The 20446-nt window shown below is 40.3% G+C and overlaps 2 protein-coding genes across 3 annotated transcripts; one reads left to right on the top strand and one right to left on the bottom strand.

The window, feature by feature from the left end:
- Positions 1-420: 420 nt before the first annotated feature.
- LOC104450512 (delta-aminolevulinic acid dehydratase, chloroplastic) lies at positions 421-5908 on the top strand. Of its 2 annotated transcripts, none has more exons than XM_010065099.3 (13): positions 421-577; positions 888-1200; positions 1348-1459; positions 1545-1618; positions 1911-1979; positions 2064-2147; positions 2247-2316; positions 2738-2793; positions 3274-3395; positions 4056-4127; positions 4218-4299; positions 4388-4465; positions 5415-5908. In XM_010065099.3, exons 2-13 carry the CDS (start codon positions 910-912, stop codon positions 5580-5582), a joined length of 1278 nt encoding a protein of 425 aa, XP_010063401.2. In that variant the 5' UTR covers positions 421-577; positions 888-909; the 3' UTR covers positions 5583-5908. The 2 variants fall into 2 exon arrangements, with proteins under 2 accessions (XP_010063401.2, XP_039170720.1); XM_039314786.1 differs by lacking the exon at positions 421-577 and adding an exon at positions 590-800.
- Positions 5909-7639: 1731 nt separating this feature from the next.
- LOC104450511 (IAA-amino acid hydrolase ILR1-like 6) lies at positions 7640-14246 on the bottom strand. The gene is made up of 5 exons (XM_010065095.3): positions 13690-14246; positions 12643-12768; positions 9217-9531; positions 8966-9094; positions 7640-8474 (listed from the first exon to the last, which is right to left on the bottom strand). Exons 1-5 carry the CDS (start codon positions 14218-14220, stop codon positions 8109-8111), a joined length of 1467 nt encoding a protein of 488 aa, XP_010063397.2. The 5' UTR covers positions 14221-14246; the 3' UTR covers positions 7640-8108.
- Between the last annotated feature and the right edge of the window lie 6200 nt (positions 14247-20446).

Below are 20446 nucleotides of genomic sequence, written 5' to 3'. Positions count from 1 at the left end.
TCCCATTTTTCACCAGATCTATCAACGGTTTTGTCCATTAATAAGCGACTCAAGAAGCTTGTTGGTGTTTTAGGGAGCAAGCAGTTGTCCATTCCAGCTTTCACATATTTCAATCAGCGTGCCCGGAGGTACACTTGGTAAAGATTTGAAACGACTTCACATGTTGACAATAGCGATTCTGGGATAAATTTCCGGTCCATCTCCACACAAACTCGCCCCATATTTCTCTGTGATAAAGTAATTTTCCTTTAATTCTTCAACCGTCAATCTTTGGAACGCACGTTGCTAGTATGACGAGTAAATAGAATTAGGAAGCAGGAGAAGTTGACCCTCGAAAAAGAGATGAACAAAAAAAAAAAAAAAGAAAAAAGAAAATCATTCTTACAAAGCACTAAAGTAAAACCAGGAATTCACCCAAACCTTAGCGAGTCCGAAGATTAGGTGCAAGTCAGCTTCCTCTCTCATTGGACTCCTTCATCTCCACCAGATAAGGACCTCCTGCTACTCAATCGCTCTCTCTCTCTCTCTCTAGAATCTCAAGGGCGTTTCTCTCTCTCTCTCTATCCTGCATCCGAAGGTAACTCCGGGTCCCCATTTCTCCTCTCGTTGGTGTCTTCGCGCCTTCAATTTTGGTTCGTCCGATCGAATTGGCGCGGCGTCTTCGCTGCCGAATCGATCGGATCCGCTCGTCTCCCGACGAACCGGAAAAATCGGGCTAAAAGGGAGTTGGCGATTGAATCGGCGCGATTCGAACGAGTCGATGCGCGTGGCGAGATTGCTTCCCCCATGATGGCTCATCTGTTATTGAGCTTCAATTTCGTTTCTTTCTTGTCATCCCTCTAGTGCTTCGGTTTATGCTGAACTCGGCTCTCGCGCGTGAAATGCAGAGCGTCGTGTCGGGTCGGGTCGATGGCGTCGACGATCGTCAAGCCTCAGTGGTCGTTTGGTGGTGTCGACTCCCGACGGCATGCGGGGCTGAAGCCGTCGCCGAGTGCAAAGTTGAGTCTTTCGCAAGTGGGGAGCGGGAGGCGGTCGTTAGTCGTGAGGGCTAGTGAGAATCGCAATGATCGTTCTATTAAGAAGTTGGGGATGACTGATGCGGAATGCGAAGCTGCTGTTGTGGCCGGGAATGTGCCCGAGGCGCCTCCGGTCCCGCCCAAGCCGGCGGCTCCGACCGGCACTCCTGTTGTGCCTTCACTGGTGAGCGTTCAATTCGATTGCTGTGTCGAGCTTTACGAGCGCCATGGCGTGGAATGGCTGGACTGTTTGTTGAATTCGGGTTGCTTACTTTGCTGAGAAAATGTCGTTATGTACTTGACCTCCCTGATTGGTTTTTTGCTTGTGTAGCCATTGAGTCGCCGCCCGCGTCGCAATCGGAGATCGCCGGCCCTGAGATCAGCTTTCCAGGAGACGAACTTGTCCCCGGCAAACTTTGTCTACCCACTTTTTATTCATGAAGGTTTGTGAGACATCTCTCAGGTGCAGTGTTTTATAGGTTCAATCCGTGTGAACTAACCTAGCATTTTGGGCCACGATATTTGCAGGTGAGGAAGATACTCCGATTGGGGCAATGCCAGGATGCTATAGGCTTGGTTGGAGGCATGGCCTTGTGGAGGAGGTGAGTCAGTCAATGTGGGCTTGTTGACGTATGGACTTCAAAACATCCATGCGCTCCTAACGATTAGAAGGCCTTATAGGCCTATTGCTATTGAGGAATCAGTTGGAAGTTGTGGTGGTGCAGATGGATGAATGGTGGTGGTCTGTCAAATGATTTTCTCTCTCTTGTGTTTAGAGTAGACTTGGAAGATGCATAGATAGAATTCTCCATTCTAGTACCTTTCTGCAGTCTCTATAGATAGCTATAGAACCTAATCCGAATAGTTCTGAATCCTTCAAAACTTTTGACACAGGTGGCCAAGGCTCGTGATGTTGGTGTTAATAACATCGTACTCTTCCCCAAAGTGCCGGACGCTTTGAAGGTTTTAGTTGCTCCTTCTGTTTTAAGTCCTGGTTTGTTGAAATCAATCAATCTGATTTCCTTTGTCTCTAACATCTGGCACTAGTCTCCCACTGGAGTTGAAGCATACAATGACAATGGTTTGGTGCCGAGAACAATACGATTGCTCAAGGATAAGTACCCTGATCTTGTAAGTCAAAATGTTAAAGGCGTAGTTCTGAGCATAGGGTCCTTCCTGTTTAATGGTTCTCAATCCTTAAAATTGCCTTCTGATTCTACTGCCATGTAGGTCATATACACTGATGTTGCTTTAGACCCATATTCCTCAGATGGACATGATGGTATTGTCAGAGAAGATGGTAAGAGCCTCAATTATCTCCATTTTAAGGTTTTACTTGTGCAAAAATAGTTTCTAGGAAAAAGTAAAAACTTAGGACTAAAAAAGGCTTGTGAGTTTAATTTATATCTATTGTTGGGAAGTTTGTCCATGAGTTTTTGGCCAACTAAAGATTATCAGTTGACCACTGTTGAACATGTTTTCATACTTTGCTGTTAGTTGATTAAGTATAAGACATGCCTAATAACTCAAAAAGGATCTTCACTTCTTACTGAGAATATTTTCATTCTTCAGCATGTCTTACACGGCCTTGTGCTGAATTTCTTGATTTTCTTTCCATGATACATTTTTCCCGGCGTAGATTTTGAGGAGTCTTAGTTCCCAGCCTATTTCTTGGAATTTGAACTGGGAATCTTTTTTAATACATCTTTGATGTTCTGCAGGAGTCATAATGAATGACGAGACAGTGCATCAGCTGTGTAAACAAGCTGTCTCCCAGGTAAATTTTTGTTGACTTTCTATTACATTTAGACAGTACTTTCTCAAAGAGTACTATTTATGTCTGGAATCATTTACAGTCTTACCTTCTCAAATGGGATTTCTATGCTTACAGTTCTTGAGTCCTTGTGTCATTCTTTGCCGACTGTAGTGAATTTGCTGTGTAAAATAATGGTAGCATATTGGATATCTCGCTTATCATGCCTTGTTCTCATCTTACTTGATTTTGGAGTAAGTTGGTAGTCTGTTAATTCTGAAGTTGGTGTAATGTCTGTTTCAACTTTTAGTACAGTCTGTTTCTTCCAAATCAAGAAGCCTGAGTTCCTTCAATTGTTGAAGTTATTGTCCTAATTTGAATTTCTTTTTTCTTTCTAGGATAAGGCCGACGTGGAGTTTGCCCTTTGTTTGGCTTTACATGCTGCATGACCTATTTTCAATCTTTTGCTAAATCTGTCTTATTTGCTCCTTTGGTCCCAAGTAGGCCCGAGCTGGGGCAGATGTTGTTAGTCCTAGTGACATGATGGATGGTCGTGTAGGAGCAATCCGAGCAGCCCTTGATGCTGAAGGCTTTCACCATGTTTCTATCATGTCCTACACAGCCAAGTAATGTATCCTGTCTGCTTAAGATGGATATATTTCTGTCATCTTTTGCTCTCTTGTTTCATCTGACAGTCCTGTCAGAGATTTAATACTGGAAAAGTAGATGTAAACACTCATATTGAGCCACATAGTATACATTACAGATTTTCTATGGCTATGATATAGGCTAGATTAAGGTAGGTGCATTGCATTTAATCTTCTTCTGTCTGAAAGATGAACATTATCATTGGAGCTTTCTATCTTCGTGTCTTTAGATCCATAAGGATCTCAAAACTATAGAACAGAATCTGCATTAAATGCGTGCATGGATTCTTGGTGATGTTTGTCACTTAATTCAGAGGTAAAAGAAATTGGATGTAGGTCAAGCCGTATCATTTGCACATCTAGTAGTTCATAGATATCACTAGGTGGTACAGTTATCCTCGCAAATTCTTGCTAGGTCCTCCATTTGTTCGTGGATTTCTTTTCCTTGCACTGCTATAAATCCTGAGCATGTGTGCATCTAATGTCGTGTCTATCTATTGTCAAAGCACAGTTTTTTGTTTGTATGTGGGAATGGGCTGGAGAAACGGCAAACCTTTATATGTTGATAGGATATATAAATTAATGTTCTTGGGATCTGAGATACAAATTGTCATCACTGACATCTCTATCCTTTAATAGGTATGCGAGTTCATTTTATGGGCCATTTCGAGAGGCTTTAGACTCAAATCCACGTTTTGGAGACAAAAAGACGTATGTTATAGTTAGATTTTGTTGTTTATTTTTTCAATATTGTGTTCCTCATTTTGTTTCTGATCTTTTTTTGTCCTTTTTGTACAATAGTTACCAGATGAATCCAGCAAATTACAGAGAAGCTCTAATTGAGACTCGTGAAGATGAATCTGAAGGAGCTGACATTCTTCTGGTTAAGATTTAGTTGCAACTTTTGCCTTATTTGTATGGTTAAATTCTCTCTTTATACCCTTAAAAGGGTACTCTTACCTTGTAAACAGGTGAAACCTGGTCTTCCTTATTTGGACATAATAAGGCTTCTTCGGGATAATTCTCCTCTACCAGTTGCTGCTTATCAGGTATCTTGATATATACGTTACTGTGCAGTATCTTCCTTTACTGACATTATTCCTTTCAACAAATGGTCTTATCCTTTGCATTTTTAGTCTCTAAAAACAGGTCATTCTTTTTTCTACTTTGGCTCCTACTATTGTGGTTTGTGAAGTCTTAAAAACTGGTCGAAGGCTGTGGCTCCTACTATTGACATTTATGAAGTTTTAAACTGGTCCTAAGTCCTTTCGACCATTGACCTGGTTGATTTAAGATGTCTGATATTGCGAAGTTGCATGATGCCGTAAGCAATGTAAATTGAGTCTTGCTTCTATTTACTCTGAATAAAAGTCATCACCACTATCTCTTTAGTGAAGACTTAAGAGTTAATTAAAAAAATTACCATGGAACAGATTGATTGTTCATCCAGAAGTTCAATAATAAAATATATGTGTCTATATTTATGCTCAATTGATTAAAGCTACACATTTTGGTAGCATTGGTCAAGTGTTTTTGTTGTTCTCCCACTTCCTTTCTTGGCTACATTCAAATGTAGTTCTTGGATTAGGTCATGGCAACAAAAATGTTTAAATTTATGATGAGAAGGTTTGAACACTGTATGCTCAAGCTTCGGAGCTGAATCTCCTGAGTAGCTTTATAGGGAAAAAAAAAAAAACTTGTATTGAGCATGATCTTTATCACATTGCTGTTCCAGTGATTTTAGCAAGTGCAATGAGGTATTTTTGTTTGTTAAGATCTGAAGATCCAAACCAACTTCTATCCTTTGGAATGAATGCGGATTTGGCCTTTAGCAGGTCAAAGTAAAATACTACAGGAATGTTAATAGGTTTGACTTGAACACGTTTAATGCTGTAGAGGTTTGATTCCTTACAGATTGGCATCTTGACAATATATGACACGTTCGAATCTTCCTTCTTGTCATACTGACTTCACTAAATCTTCTCTTCGTATTATTAGGTATCAGGTGAGTACTCAATGATTAAGGCTGGAGGGGTTCTGAAGATGATTGACGAAGAGAAGGTTATGATGGAGTCCCTCATGTGTCTTAGACGGGCAGGTGCGGACATTATCCTCACATACTTTGCACTGCAAGCAGCTAGATGCCTATGTGGCGAGAAGAGGTGAGATTCAGATGCAGTTGGTGGTGGCTTTTGCTGTGAATGATACCACTAGATCTTTGAGAAAATGAGCCTCAATGCCTTAACATAATTTTGTAGATTATTTTGTAAACTTGGTGATCCTGGGAATTAGTTTGATTTTTCTAGAGTAATTTGAGCGGAAATGGTTTTAGGGCATGTCTTGCGGGGTGTGGTGTGTTCGTGCTTAAGTTTAGAGTGATGTGCTCGGAGAGTGGACATGAATAATAAGCTGGAAATTCGACGGTATCCCTGATTGTTTTGTTCTGTTAATTTCTTACCCTGCAATTTATCAGTCGGTACCTGTGTGCTAAATAGGATCTTGAGAATATATGATGTTCTTGTAATTTATGCAAAGTATATCTAGCTCTTTGGGGAAACCTTTATAAGGAATCACTAACAAGGATGATGATTAGATTAAATCACCGGCTCCATGCAGAATTCGCCACCCAAGCGGGCTATGATTTTTTTTTTTTTGGGCATGCACTTGTTCATAAGCATATCATTGACTTTCGATAGCTTGAGACTTAGAGGTGTCAAAATGAGTCATTGACCCATTTATGGACCCATTTATGTTAAATGGGTCGTTAATAGGTCAAGCCTATTTTCTAAAACACTTATAATGGGTTTTAATGGGTCAAGACTAAAATATATGGGTCTTAAATGGGTTAAAGAGCTGACCCATTTAAGACTCATTTATCAACCCATTAAAAATGAAAATTTCACAATCTCTCTCCTCTCTTTAACTTTACAAAATAATATATTTTTTAAAAATCGAAATTATAATTATTTTTATTTTAATTTTCTTTTCTTTTTTTCTTCATCTCCAGGTTGCCGACACGGCAATGGCCAGTGACCGGTCAGGGGAGCCTCGAGCTCGCCAGATCTGGCGACACGGAGGCCTTGCCTACGTCTAGCGAGGGGCGAGCTCGAGCTCGTCGATGTCGGTGAGCCGAGTGAGCTGTGTCGCTTGTGGCTAGCCACCGGCCATTGTCGTGGCCGACAGCCGGCCAAAGAAGAAGAAGAACAAAAAAGAAAAAAAACAAAGAAAAATATATTTAAAAAAATAAAATAATTTGAAATTTAATTTAAAAAAATAATAATTAAAATTCGATTTTTTAAAATGTTTTTTTAAAATTATAAAAATTGTCCATTAAATTTGCATTATATAAAACTATTTTAGCAATACCATTTTATTTATATTATATATATATATATAAATATAATAATAAGTTTTCTTAAGTTTAGTTAAATAGATCAAATAGGGGTCGGGTATGAGTCGGGTCGGATATAGGTTAAAAATTTTGTATTACAATAAATGGGTCATGAACGGGTTAAATGGGTCGATTTGGATCGGATCATTTATGACCGAACCCAAACCCAACCCGACCCACCCGTTTAACAGTATACTGAGACTTAGTTCCCACGACATATACACTCTAAAGTACGTAAGGTTTAGGCTAATTGACAACTGAGTTCTCAGGGGATTAAAGCGCCTTTCAAGTACTTGATTCAATGTGGTTCTCAAAATTATAACATGTCATGGAGGAATAACAATAAGTTGTTGATATGTTATAACTTTGACGGGTCGATTCAGGTATTTTCGGGTCAATACCTGGAAGTGGAACTCACCCTTTTAGATAACATGTTTTGTGCTGTCCGGTTCGGGCCGTATTTGGGTGAAACAGATGTTTTTCGACGGCCAGAGGTCGAAACATGGGGCAAGCACAGCGAGAACTCTGCTGATTTTTCCAGTGGACTAATGGCAGCATCCAAAGATAATAAACGATATCTGGAAAACTAAATTTGGTACATTAAGGTGATTTATAGAGAGATGCACTAATTCGGAAGTAATTATGTAAGTGATCGATCGCACTCTTTTATAACTCGATTTAGCAGACAATTCTCAATCCATCCCCCTCGGAGAGTTTGATGTCTGTCTTTTGTTCAAAATAAAGGAACTGGTCTGCGAGAGACCGTCCCTATGAACTGCTATTGAGGAGCAGGGTTCCCTGATGTTTCCCTTCATGCACCACACAAAGTGTCGGAAAGTGACATTTTCTCGACTAAGATATATCCAAGGAACACGACAATGAGCAAATCATCCCATAATTTCCACAATCCTAAACCTGATCATCGTCAAATCATCCCATAATTTCAGGCCTCTAAAACTGACCACTTTCAATCTTTGGAGGAGGAACCCTATTCTTCCACCCTTTACAAGTCTCGGGGAACCTCTATTTTGCCGTGTCCAAAGAAACAAGTGATGCCCACACGTGTGATTGAGTCGATCTCAATCAAACAATCCTAGAAATACAAAGACCAATTTACAATACTCAATTTACAAGTGACGTGATAAATACAGAATGCATTGTGTCACTTCATAAATTAGTGTTATAAATCGATTTTTATACCGCTAATAGTATTTAATTGACATTTTCGCAGTGGAAAAGTAATACCCACAGAGTCTATCGACCTTTCCCCGCAAAACCAACCCCCCGCTCCCCCCCGCGGTTCAACCATACTCTATCAAGTACCTCTCGGCGATGGCCGCATGGGCTGCAGCGCCCACCGGGAGGACCTCCTCGTCGACCATGAAGTGGGGCGAGTGGCCAGTGTGGATTGAGCCAACCGCCTCGTTCCGAATGCCGATGTAGAAGAAGGCAGCGGGGACCTCGTGCGAGTAGAAGGAAAAGTCCTCGGCTCCCATCATGGGCGGGACCACCCGGAAGTTGCCCCGGCCCACGAGATCGGCGCCCACCTTCCTCACGTGCTCGTACATGCGGTCGTCGTTCACGGTCGGCAGATATACCATGTCCTCCTCCTCGAAGAAGTCCACGCTCGCCTCGCACCTGAACACGCCGGCTTGTTCCACGATCACCTGTGTTCGAAAAATGGAATTCATCAGCTCTTCTGGACAGGCGATGTCAGGGTCAACCCCACGTCGGGGTTGGGACGGGGGGACCAAGAACAATTATGATGCGATCAATGCTTTCGCATGGGATACGCACCATGGCCATGTGTCTTGTCCCGTTTTCTTTTTGGGTGGTTGTCCTATAAGGAAATTAGGATAATAATTGCCGATATGGACCACCGGGGTTGTAGGGGTCGCATCATTGATATAAAAATGAAGGAAGCCGTGAATGACTTTCGTGGCCACATATAGTAAGTACGTGCACCCAAATTAGCATCACGAAAGCAAATTTGCCACGCCCGACATCTTCCTAAGTTGGCGATCTTCTGCTTTTTATATAAAGTTTTTTGATCTTATGTGGTCCAAGAAATGCACGCATGGAGTCGTAATGCATGATGTCAGGATCTTATAAATTTCCTTATTTTTCTTTTCTGCCTTTTTGGTGGCCAAAGATATACCTCTTCTATCCGTCGCATGACTTGGTAGAGGCTCGTGTTGGAGAAAGCTCTGAAGGTACCGCCCAGGACGACGCTCTCCGGCAGCGCGTTGAGGTCACTGCCTCCATTGAAAGAGGTCACAGAAACTACCTGCATTAGAAGACATTGCTCTTGAGAAGAGAGAAAAAAAAAAAAAAAAGTCCATTCGCAAAGCATCGAGATCGTGTTACATCAAAATTATTCATATGACATGTTATATATAGTATGCGGACCTGCGAGTCCAAGGGGTTTGCTTCTCGAGACACGATTCCCTGTAAGCTGATCACTGCGGCCGAGGCAGCCAAGACCGGGTCGACTGAGGGGCGGGGGCTCCCGGCGCTGGCTGCCTTCCGGGTGATGGTAGCCTTGAAGAAGCCACAGCCGGCGAGCAAAGGGCCGGGCCTCGAGCCGATCACGCCGGTGGGGTGCTCGTGGGACACATGGAGGGCAAAGATGGCTTCCACATTCTCTAAGGCACCATCTCTTATCATCCTTTTGGCTCCATTCCCAGCTTCCTCCGCTGGCTGAAATAGCAACACTACCGTTCCCTATTGAAAGTAACCAAACAAAATGAAGGGAAGCCAAACGAAATCTTGAAAATTTCGACAATTATATCTTTTTATGTGATTAGAAATTACATCCCATGTACAATTACAATCTTGTTACAAAAAGAGAAATCAATATTCTGATTGAAAAACACGTAAATATGAAAGATAAATATTTTTAGGTGCTTTCGTAACATAGAATCCTATTCATTTGACAACATAATACAACAAATGCATTTCTCAATGTGGATGAAAACATCACGCTCTCCAGTTTTTTTCCTTCTTTTAAGTGAAAAAGATATGCGGTGTTAGATATTGACCTCTCACGTGCATTTTCAGAATAATGTGAGGCCAATCATGCATGATTCAAAATTCTCGATCAACTTTTCGATGGACCCACCTCATACACCAAAAGCCACTTGCGTGAAAGCTGGCTATTTCTTCGTCGTATGATTATAGTTAGAATGTTGACCAGGATTTGGAGTATTACTTGTGTTTTACCAAATAACCAAATCGCTCTCTGGTTCAGCTACTTTCTCAGGAAGAAGTTTACGAAGTCATTCAATGTCTGTGTCGCCCAGGCATCCATCGGCCTCTTTTTTTACTTTTTTGTGTTTAATTAAGTTTAAACCCTGCTAATACTAAACTACCTTATCCCAGCAACCCGGCCAACCACACCCGAATTCTAAAATTGGCCCGAGAGATTCCTATTCCGGGTTCGCTGACAAGTGGCGCGCCCTAGAAGCATATTTCTTCTAGATCCACCGGACTGGTCCCGATTCGCCATTAAAGAAAGAGAGCACAGAGACCATCACATTAGGGTTTCCCCTACGGACTGCGTCGAGCAGAAGGCAAAAACTCGCGCTCCGGTACAGAAAAGAGACGCAGCCAGCACAGGATAGACCACGGGCACTAATTTCATTATTATAAGACACTTACATGCATTTTAATACTTATTCAATTGTTCTCCCTTTCGTCCGATGTGGTCGTCAGTTCCGGTTTTCTTTGTCCATTTTCGTGCAGCTGCGCGTGATGGCCAGTGCGGCATGTGATGCCTGATGGGGGGGGTTCATTGCCTCTTTTATTTCGTTAGATTACATTGACGCATTAATTTTTCCAGACAGAAACGACCCACCTAGAATTAAACGAGGTACATGTCCGAGACGATGTTGTGGGATTGGGATGTGTCATGCATGACATTAGCAAATGCCGAAAATCTCGTGAAAGTGCTATCCCTACTTGGAAATGGAGACACATATGGGATGTAGATAAGACATGTCATGGATCTGTTTAGCTTGCTCATTAGCCCAAGCAATTATTTGACGTTTTAAATTGTTCAATGTGAAAAATTATGTGGCCCTCACATCAAAACAGATCCTAAGGGCGTGCATGATAAAATTTATATTTCTCTATTTTCTATTTCTCTGTTCTTTTGGAAAGTTTGGAATGTAAATTTCGTTTGGCAGAACGCAATTTGATTTTTCTATTTTAACGGAACATTTCTATTCCGTAAATAGATTTGAAGAAAAATCGAAGCTAAAATTTTGAACTTCAATTCACTGCCGAAATCAATTTCCGTTCGTAAATTTTGTCATGCACACCCTAAAACAGTTGACTCTTTGGTGGAAAAAGATGTGGTCTTGAACGGGAAAAAAGAAGGGTTTGGATTTTGGTTCTATCGCTGTCCACATAAAAAAGAGGTTTTTTTTTTTTTTCTTCTTTCTTTCCTTTTCTTTTTACATGAGAGAGAAGGGTTTTTTTCCCCTCTTTTTAAGGTAGAAATTGAGAACACTTAGAGGGTAAGATAGGGTTTGTGCTAAGTTAGCATGAAAATACTCGACTTTACGATATTATTTTGTCATAGGGGACAATGAAGGAAATGAGCTAGTAAAACCCCAACAACGATTGTTCTTTGAAGGAGAAGACAGGACTCAAACCTTCCCTCAAATAGAAAGGCACATTTAACTTGCTACCTCAATGTTGATCATTCATTCCTAAAGAAATAGAGTTTTTTTTTTAACTACTTCTGCCGGTCAATGGGTGGAACAATTGGTTCCCTTTCTCGTTTTCAGGTTAGGAAAGAGCTTTCTCAGCTATCTATCATGTTTCCCAAACCATGTTTGGGACACGAGGGCAATAAGACACATAAAGACTATCATCGTGAAATAAAAACAATTGGATTGTTTAAGAGCAATGTTTTGGAGGATACTTCCTCCGAATGTACTTCTGAATGGTGGGCCATAAGTTATGGACATCACCCATATACAAACTTGATCAAAATTAAACACGGATGATGTTCATCCGCTTATAATTCATCAATCAGAAGTATGTGGAGAGAGTTTCTTCCACTCAAGGTTGGTAGAAAAACCTTACACTTTTTTTAATAAGACCTTGAAAACTAAGTTGTTGGTGTTACAAACAGGGTTGTTTAGGAAAGACATGTAAACAGAATATGTGATCATACGCAGGGTACCACAGGGTTTATTTTTATTTAGTTAAAGCCTTTCCTTCTTCCCAGCACATGGTGCTACACATGGAATATTCACGTGTATTAAGACCGCCGGACGAGTGCCAACCACTTAATCTAAGGAAACGAATTTTACTGAGACTTCTTAATAGCTCTAAATGGGCATTTCTCTTCAAAATATCTCTGACGGTTAAAACAAGCCGAGTTAATGAAGTCAGTCAAAGCATATAAGTCCAGAAATAAGGGCATCTCCTAACTTTGATCGAATTAGAATCAAATCCAGTGCACCTTTTAATAGGAGAATCAATACCGCCCTTTATACACAAAAACAATTTCATAGCTTACTTAGGAATATATGGCCTCAAACATAGTCACTCAGCCTCAAATTAGCATGGAAATGCATAAGATATTGCTCAAGAATAACTGCCGAGTGTAGCTAATATTCCTTCAATGTAAAAACAAATTTATACAAGCAAGCTTGCGCATCATTGGTTTGAGCGATTGAGTAGATATAATCTTCAAATTACGGGTAGATAAGATTCTTTGTGCAATATTTACCATGTATGGGCTGCTTTTTCATATTAATAAAATTGCAATTTCCCATTATTCCAGAGATTTAAAAAAGGCAAAAAAAAGGTTGTAATTACCTTCAAAAAATGTTCGCGGCTCTTGAGGATTTTGGCAGCACCCAGAAGCATTGCAACATGAACATCGTGCCCACATGCGTGCATTTTACCAGCAACTTTGCTTTTATGCTCCCATTCTACAGCTTCCTGTCCACACATTCCATACACATTATCAGGAACTTTCCATTTTCAGGTCAAACGAAGATGGCAAAAATAGATCTCAGGGCACTGGATTGAATAACGTTGGCCAAAAAGAAAAGAGATAAGATCCATTAATGATTCAACTTATATGTCTCCTCAGAGCAAGCACCATTATATTGGGAAATTACCTCGAGATCTACATCGCAATCTCGAATGCATATATATATTATATATATGTATAAATATATATTTATGTGTAATAGAGTACGAGATATCTCTTTAATAAAGACGACAGTTAGCACAGAATTTAAGAGATTTGTCAGTTCGTACCGAATCTGACGCAACTGTAAGTACCAAGTACTTGTACGGAATCATGTATAACCACTAGAATGTCGTTATAAATAACTGCCGCTTCATCATCATGAGAAAAAAAAGAAAGAGAAAAAACGGGTCTCTTAAATAAACTCATCTCTAATCAAACATGGGAGCGAACCGCGGATTATTCCATTTCATACTCAAGAAATTCTTGGCGAGAATTAAAACAAGAGTGTCATTTCGTTCATGCTTAAACCTTGATGAAAAGAAGGAAAAGAAGAAGAGATGGGGGAAGAAAAAGTCGGTTGAAGAATTTAAGGGCTGGAACGAACTCTCCTTCATAATAGCAAATGAAGGCGGCCCACACATTCATTATTTTCCCATCTATAAAGGGAAAAAAAAGAGAAGACAGCTCGTCGGCAGAGGGAGAGGAGGCTTCGTTGAGGGCATGCACTCGGATCCGTCAGTACCGTTGAATCTGATGGGGGCTTTCACGAGATTCAAAGAGGATGCGTGTCTAATTCACTGGTTCGAGACGAGCACGGCAATGCTCGAGCCCGATTCACGAGAAGAATTTTAGAGAGAGAGAGAGAGAGAGAGAGAGAAGCAGACCTGAATGGGGAGAGCGTCCATGTCAGCTCGGATGGCGACGAAGGGCGGCCCTCCGGTGCCGACCCAAGCCCTAACGCCGGTCTCGGCCAAGGGGTGCCTGTACTCGATCCCCATCCTCTCCAGCTCTTCCCTCACCAACAGGCTCGTCTCGTGCTCCTCGAACGCCAGCTCCGGCCTCTCGTGTATCCTCCTCCGCACGCTCCTCAGCCACCTCACCGTCTCCGGCTCCCTCGCCGCCCTCATCACCGACTCCGAGCACGCCTCGCTCCACTCCACGCCGCACTCGTAGCCCCTCTCCTCCCCGGCCGCGAGCGCCCGGCCGAGCAAGCACGTCGTCCAGTTCGGATGAGACGCCGCGGGGCTCGCGCAGGCGGCGGGGGCGACGCCCCCCCCGGGTTTCTGGAGGAAGGCAAAGTCGAGCGCTTGCTGCGACGGCGGTGCGGGGGTGCCGAGCTGGGGAGGGAGGGTAGCGATGGCGAGGAGGAGGAGGAGGAGGAGGATTGCGAAGGCCTTCGATGTGGAAGAGTCCATTTTCTTTTTGGAGCTCGAGAGTAGAGGAGAGAGGCAGACAGGTATAGACCTGAGCCGGAGGGCTTTATTTGTTCCCGCAGATATCCGGCGGGGAGACAGGGAGTAAATTTGAGCACGTGGGATAAGACCAGAAGAGGGAAAAAGAACACGTGGTGGGGGAATAAGAAAAAATAAATCTGGAAAAACATACCAAGGAAAAAAAAAAAAAACAATAACCTCATTATCACTCCAACGGCCACTGACAAGCCACTATTTTTTTCATGAGGCAAGATGTATGCGTGAATTTTCTTTTTGGAGAACGCTTTGCGCCGCGCAATAATCGGTATTGTGTTTTCTATTGATTTTTCTTTTCGAAAAATGTTTTTTGGAATTCTAAATTTCCATACCCATTTAAGATAGTCGAAATTAAATAAACATCAAACCACCGAAACTCTAAATAAGATGACAAAATGAGTTTGTAAAAAGAGGCAATTCGATTACTTTTTGTGTGAGTAGCATTTGGAAGAGATACGGATTATGTAAGCGGTATTTGGGCACAAGAAGAGGCATGGTATTGGTATTTTCCTCAATAAATATTGTACAAATTTATTTTATAAGTAACACAATGGACATGTCAACTAAAAGGGCAATCGTGAGATTCCTCCTTTTTGAATGAGATCCCAAGTGACTTTGACATGTTGTTGATGCCCGATTGGACTCAAGCTCAGCAGAACAGAGTTTAAAGCGACGTTCACTCTTAGATACAGGTTGAAATGAAAGGTGAAAACTAGAAAAGGTAAGATTAAGATATGTGGAAAAGAAAAGGGGACCACCATTTTCAAGTTGGGATTTAAAATGAGCTTTGAGAGGTTAACGACCTTTCGTTGCATTTGACTCGATGGTTATTTGAATTTATTCATTGAAGCCTACCATGTGCTGCCTTAATCCGCGGGGACCTAACGAAATGAATTCTTCTCAACCATGGTAACCGGTGCTTTTGGCTTGCACTTTTCTTCCTTGGGAAAAAAAATAAAAATACAATAAAAATAATAATCTTGCAGATCACCGGTTCACAAATTTTCTCTATCGTATTTTATTCTAGTGTTTACCCAATTGTAGATTAAAAATTGCCATAGGTTTTATCTCTTAAACTATAACGAGATGACTCCTATCTAAATGGAATAAAATGGTAATTCATCATGAACGCAGTTTAAACTTTAGGAAAAATGATATAAATGGTCATTAAACTTTGACCTAATTTGTAATGTGGCTAGTAAGTTTTAAATTTTTTTAATATGATCCATAAATTTTATATTAATATGTAATATCGTTCTTGAACTTTTAATTTTGTTCAATTTGGTCTTTCAACTTTTGGTAAATATTTAAATTAGACCTTGAATCATATGAAAATATTCAATAATGTCCATCAATTTAAATAAATAGAAGGATAATGTTAGATATTGTTATATAGTTGAACGACTAATTTGAACATAAATCAAAAGTTCATGGATTATATTGATCAAATAAAAAGTTTAGGGATGAAATTTTTAAGTTAAAGTTCAAAAATCATGTTAAGCAAGTTAATAATTTAAGGATCATATTAAATATTAGGCCAAAGTTCAGAGATCATTTGTCTTGTTATCCTTAAAGTTTTTTAACATTTTTAGTTCTTAAGTTTTGGATATTATAGTATATCCCGAGTTTTCTTATTATTTTTTTTTTTTAAGTTCTTGACTCAGCTAACCTTTGTGCCTTTTGTCCTGACCTGAATTCACTTTGTTTTACTTTCGGCCAGACCACCTACCAAATGGACTTCTTTTGGGCCTGTTAATTAATGTGCAATCGAGTTGGAGCAGTCAATTTATCGTACCGCAACTTCCTCTTCATTATATTCCCTAAAAACGCGGCGCGTGCCTCGTAAGAAGTGATGTGAACAAATGTTGAAATGAGAGCATGCGTAACACCAATATAATGCAACTTCATCTAATAATTGTTTTTTCCTGTAAATTTGAATTTTCTAGTTAACAAGTGAAGATTTCAACCTCTAAAATAGGCTGTATAATCCAGTCGGCATCCATGTTAATGATTTCCGGTAAAAATTGACTAAAGGACTCTATTAACAAATCGCAAAAAGGTTGAAGATTAAATTAACTAAATTTAAAATTTTATGACAGAATTAATATTTGCACAATTGATTTAAAATTATTTTTTTGGAGATTATCCTGTATATGCAGGGGCTAAGTTATTTTTAGCGTTTCGACAATACATATAATATTCTCGACCACCTAAATCAATTGAGAATATGCCAAGTTAATCTCCCGTGTTCTTTTTGATTTACAGGAGATGTTGGTCATTCATCATTTGCACATGCAACCCTTTTGGGGTTTTCCACCTTATTCCAAGTTCGTTCTTCCACTACTCTCAATAGATCCCAATAACTTTCAAAAGAAAAATTAAACTAAACGAGAGGACCCCCCGTCCCCCCTCCCCCCTGGGGTCCAAAAGAGTAAATAAAGGGAAAAATGGACAGTCCAACAACTATAGGCCATCAGTAGTGGAGCCTGAATTGCATCAACTAGAACGTTAAACATCCAAATAATACGATGCCTCCCTGCAAATGCTCCCAATGATTGCATTGGACGATTCAGCCATCCCATTCACGAGCTCAATTCAACACATCGTGACCATGTTGTAGCCCTCTCTGATGTCTACTAATCCATGTAATTCGAATCGTATTCTTCTCCGCGGCTTCTGAAAAAAAGACGCTACGTTGCATCGCTATTGACTTCCGTGCGTGCAAAACGAAGGAAACGGGAGCAGGACAAGTTTGTAGGAAGATGATGTACGGAAAAGGCGTAAGTTTCACGCTGAACCCTACTTTACCAGGACCGCTCCCGCAGTGTCAGGACCGTGTTTAGTGTCTAGGGCATCTAGCCAAAATGATTTTCAACTGACACAACAAGCAAAACTACGCCTTCGGATCGAACCTTTTGACATGCTCTTTACGCCTTTTCTTCAACTTTTTGAAGGTACTTCTGTGGCTGGAATTACTGCTAAAAAATCCTTCTGATTTTTGGTACTGTTGTAACATCGTCTTCGAGTTTTGAAAACTTATGGATGACCCTCGTACACTTTGGTGCCATTTTATAATAGCCCCCAAGCTTCGAATAGTTTTAGATTAAGTCCCTAAACTTTGAAATTTTTCTTTTGCAGACACTAATTTTTCTGTCTACGCAACCGTTACATGTCACTTGAAAATGGACTTATTCACCTAAATAATCTCTATTAGGTGGTTGAAAAAGTTGAAAAAGAAGAGAGAGGCTGCATAGTTGTTGATGAAGTCAATAAAATTTAATAGAGGTTATTTTGATCAAGAAATTCGAGTCAGTCTAGCTTTAAATAACACTCAATGGCTACTTTGAAGGATGAACTAGTGCTATAGCAAAAACTTAAGGTTCAAGTGGTGACACTGTAAGCTTTTCAAAGTTTGGAAGACGCTACTTTTCCAACATGGAAGGGGGAGGTGAGGGGTTCAAATCCCTACCTTCTCAGGGGAATGGGATAGGGACGCGTAAGTTTCAGGAGTGAGTTTTGACTCCCACGCTCTGCAAGAGGTATGGCAAAAGTCTAAGAGTGAATGTAGTGTATGAATAAAATAGGAATAGAGTAGGGATTGACAAAAAAAAAATTTGGAAGACTATTTTGCAGTCATGCTAAAGTTTAGAAAGATATTTTATAACTTTTCAAAAACTGACATTCCAAAACTCCAGAATTTTTAGCAGTGCTGAGGAAGTTTGTGCAGTAATACTTTCCCGAATATAGCCCTAAAATAAAGAACAAGATCACGTGGTATTGTAGATTCGGAATCCTAGAAAGAAGTAAACACACATTGCCAGAATAGTGAGTAGGACTGAGGGAGAAGGCGAAAGACGTCAATTCCTGGCCAAGGTAAACATTAGTCAACTCAATATATTCGCGCAAAAGATGGTCAGAATATCACAATGATACTTTCCGATGGAAACAACTTTATTGTAAATAGGGTAAAAAAAATGATCTATACAAAGATATTATTTGAATAAGGTGCTTGTGTTGACTCTAGTTGCATGCGCATGGTATTGGTATAGGGCGGGAGTGGACCGCTTCTAATCGATCATCATTTTCAAATCATGACTCTTATCTTAAAAATTTCGCTTATACAATACGATATCCTAGTAAATAAATTAAGATTTGATTCATCGACTCCTCAATATCGTTTGATTTGGATTAGTCTCTTAGGGTGTGTTTGTTTCGCGGAATACATTTTGAGGGAAAACATTTTTCTCATTTTCTGGCGTTTGGAACACTCAGGAAAATGAGTCAATGGAAAATGTTTTCCTAGTCAACGGAAAATGTTTTCCTACCAAAATTTAAATTCAGGAAAATGATTTCCCCTTTGAAAGAACCGGAAAACGTTTTCGGAATCTACCAAAGCGATGCTTAGTTTATAAACAATTATTCTTATAAAAAGAAAAAGAGAAAAAGAAAAAAGAAAATAAAAGAAATAAATTAAAAATAGAAAAAAAGTAAATAAAAAACAATAATATTAAAAATTTGAAATTTTTTAAATTAAAAATTCATTTTTTTCTTGTGATGAAGTGTGAAATTATTTTTTAATGGAATCCAAACGGCAAAAATATTTTCAATTATACATTACCAAACAAAGGAAAATGAACCATATTCTTGGAAAATGCTTTCTTGGAAAACATTTTCCTTTATCATTGAGTTTTTCCGTGAAACAAATGCACCCTTAATTTGTTTCGTTTCATGACCCCACAATCGAACTAGACCCTTTTTTAATTTTTATTTATTTTTTGTTATATCCCCGTGTCCCACAATCACCAAATTACGTGAGAATCGCACAACCTCCGTCCACTTCGACAACCACCAACGATTCGACCTACCATCCACCCCCAATTTAGGCCTTAGTTTTCACAAATTCGGGTGAGCAATTCGATTCATTTCCCCGACATATCGAAAGAGAGAGACAGAACAACAACGTAAAACGTGGCGACTGATGATGAGTCGCGGTCAGACCGCGGAGCCAAAGCTGATGCCGAGCTTACCGAGCTTGCCAAGTCAGTTTGAACTTCTCTTTAGAGGGTCACGTCCTTATTAAGCACGTGCCTAGGACTAAACTTTGCAGCATCGCATTCAGCTTTGACGCCGAACTGTTCTCCGTCTCTCTCGCGCACGCAAAAGTGCGGCGGGATATAATGTCAAACCCTAGCCGCAACTCAGCGCGATTACGCAGCTTGGTCCCCTTCCATCCCCTTCGAAAGGTCACGATTCTTGAAAAGAATAGAGCACGTGAACCGACCGATGCAACGTGGGACTCGTTAAATCTCTTCTCTCCTCAACTCGGAACGTGCATAAATGTCCGTTAAGGTAATTTGTAGGATCATTCTCCATGATTGAACCCTTTTTTGCGGCACGTGAAATTCGCCGCTCCATCCGACTTAGCAAATTACGGCTTGATGGACACCACCCGCATGGTTTCTATTGCTGCACTTTTGGTTTCGGCCCTTCGTATCTGCATCACGCGTGATGCCTTGAAAGTTACTACTTTGGAGGACATTACTTGTGACGTTTGCTGCAATATCTTCCTAAACGTTTCGTTATGTCTCTATGAAAAATAATATCTAGATCTTTTTACTGAAAAACAAAGAAGTGGCGTTTTTTTCCCATTAAATTTGACCATAGCTTACCTTATTGTGCCCTTTGTGAAAAACTTTATTTCTTGGGCGTCATAAGGTTTTAAAGTTAATGAGAAAGGATGACTCACCTGATATTGATTTCTGCACATGCGTACGTGTGCGCCTCTTACACTACCCACTTCCGAGATTTATGTCTGATTTAAGCCCATCGACTTGAATTAAGAGAAAACCCTCATCTATTTATTGATCCGACATAGGAAAAATATATTTAAGATGAAAATAGAACATGGTACTCCTCAAATGTATGGAGGGACAAGAATGTAGGTTTGATTGAGCTCATCTTCCCTGATCATGGCACTCTTCAAATACATGAAGGGACAAAAACTTATTTTATCAACCTGTCGCCACATTTCAACAAAGAGGGACAAAGAATCTTAGCTATTAACAAACCATTCCTTCCTGACTTTCATTTCGACTGTAGCAAAAGCCGCAGCATACAGTCAATCATAAAAAAATAAAAATAAAAAGTGGGGGAAATGGATGGTAGAGAGAGA

The sequence above is a fragment of the Eucalyptus grandis genome, chromosome 6, assembly GCF_016545825.1.
Source record: "Eucalyptus grandis isolate ANBG69807.140 chromosome 6, ASM1654582v1, whole genome shotgun sequence".
Lineage (NCBI taxonomy): Eukaryota > Viridiplantae > Streptophyta > Magnoliopsida > Myrtales > Myrtaceae > Eucalyptus > Eucalyptus grandis.
The sequence above is the reverse complement of the archived record's forward strand: the minus strand, read 5'-3'. Positions and strand labels throughout refer to the sequence as shown.

Bases quoted from the DNA above. Each gene is read 5' to 3' on its own strand.
- LOC104450512 (XM_039314786.1), top strand. The intron at 2,794-3,273 runs GTAAATTTTTGT...GGTCCCAAGTAG, and splicing joins GTAAACAAGCTGTCTCCCAG to GCCCGAGCTGGGGCAGATGT. The intron at 4,300-4,387 runs GTTAAGATTTAG...CCTTGTAAACAG, and splicing joins AAGGAGCTGACATTCTTCTG to GTGAAACCTGGTCTTCCTTA.
- LOC104450511 (XM_010065095.3), bottom strand. From the start codon at position 14,220: ATGGACTCTTCCACATCGAAGGCCTTCGCAATCCTCCTCCTCCTCCTC. The intron at 12,769-13,689 runs GTCTGCTTCTCT...ATGTGTGGACAG, and splicing joins TGGACGCTCTCCCCATTCAG to GAAGCTGTAGAATGGGAGCA. The intron at 9,532-12,642 runs GTAATTACAACC...TACTTTCAATAG, and splicing joins GCCGCGAACATTTTTTGAAG to GGAACGGTAGTGTTGCTATT.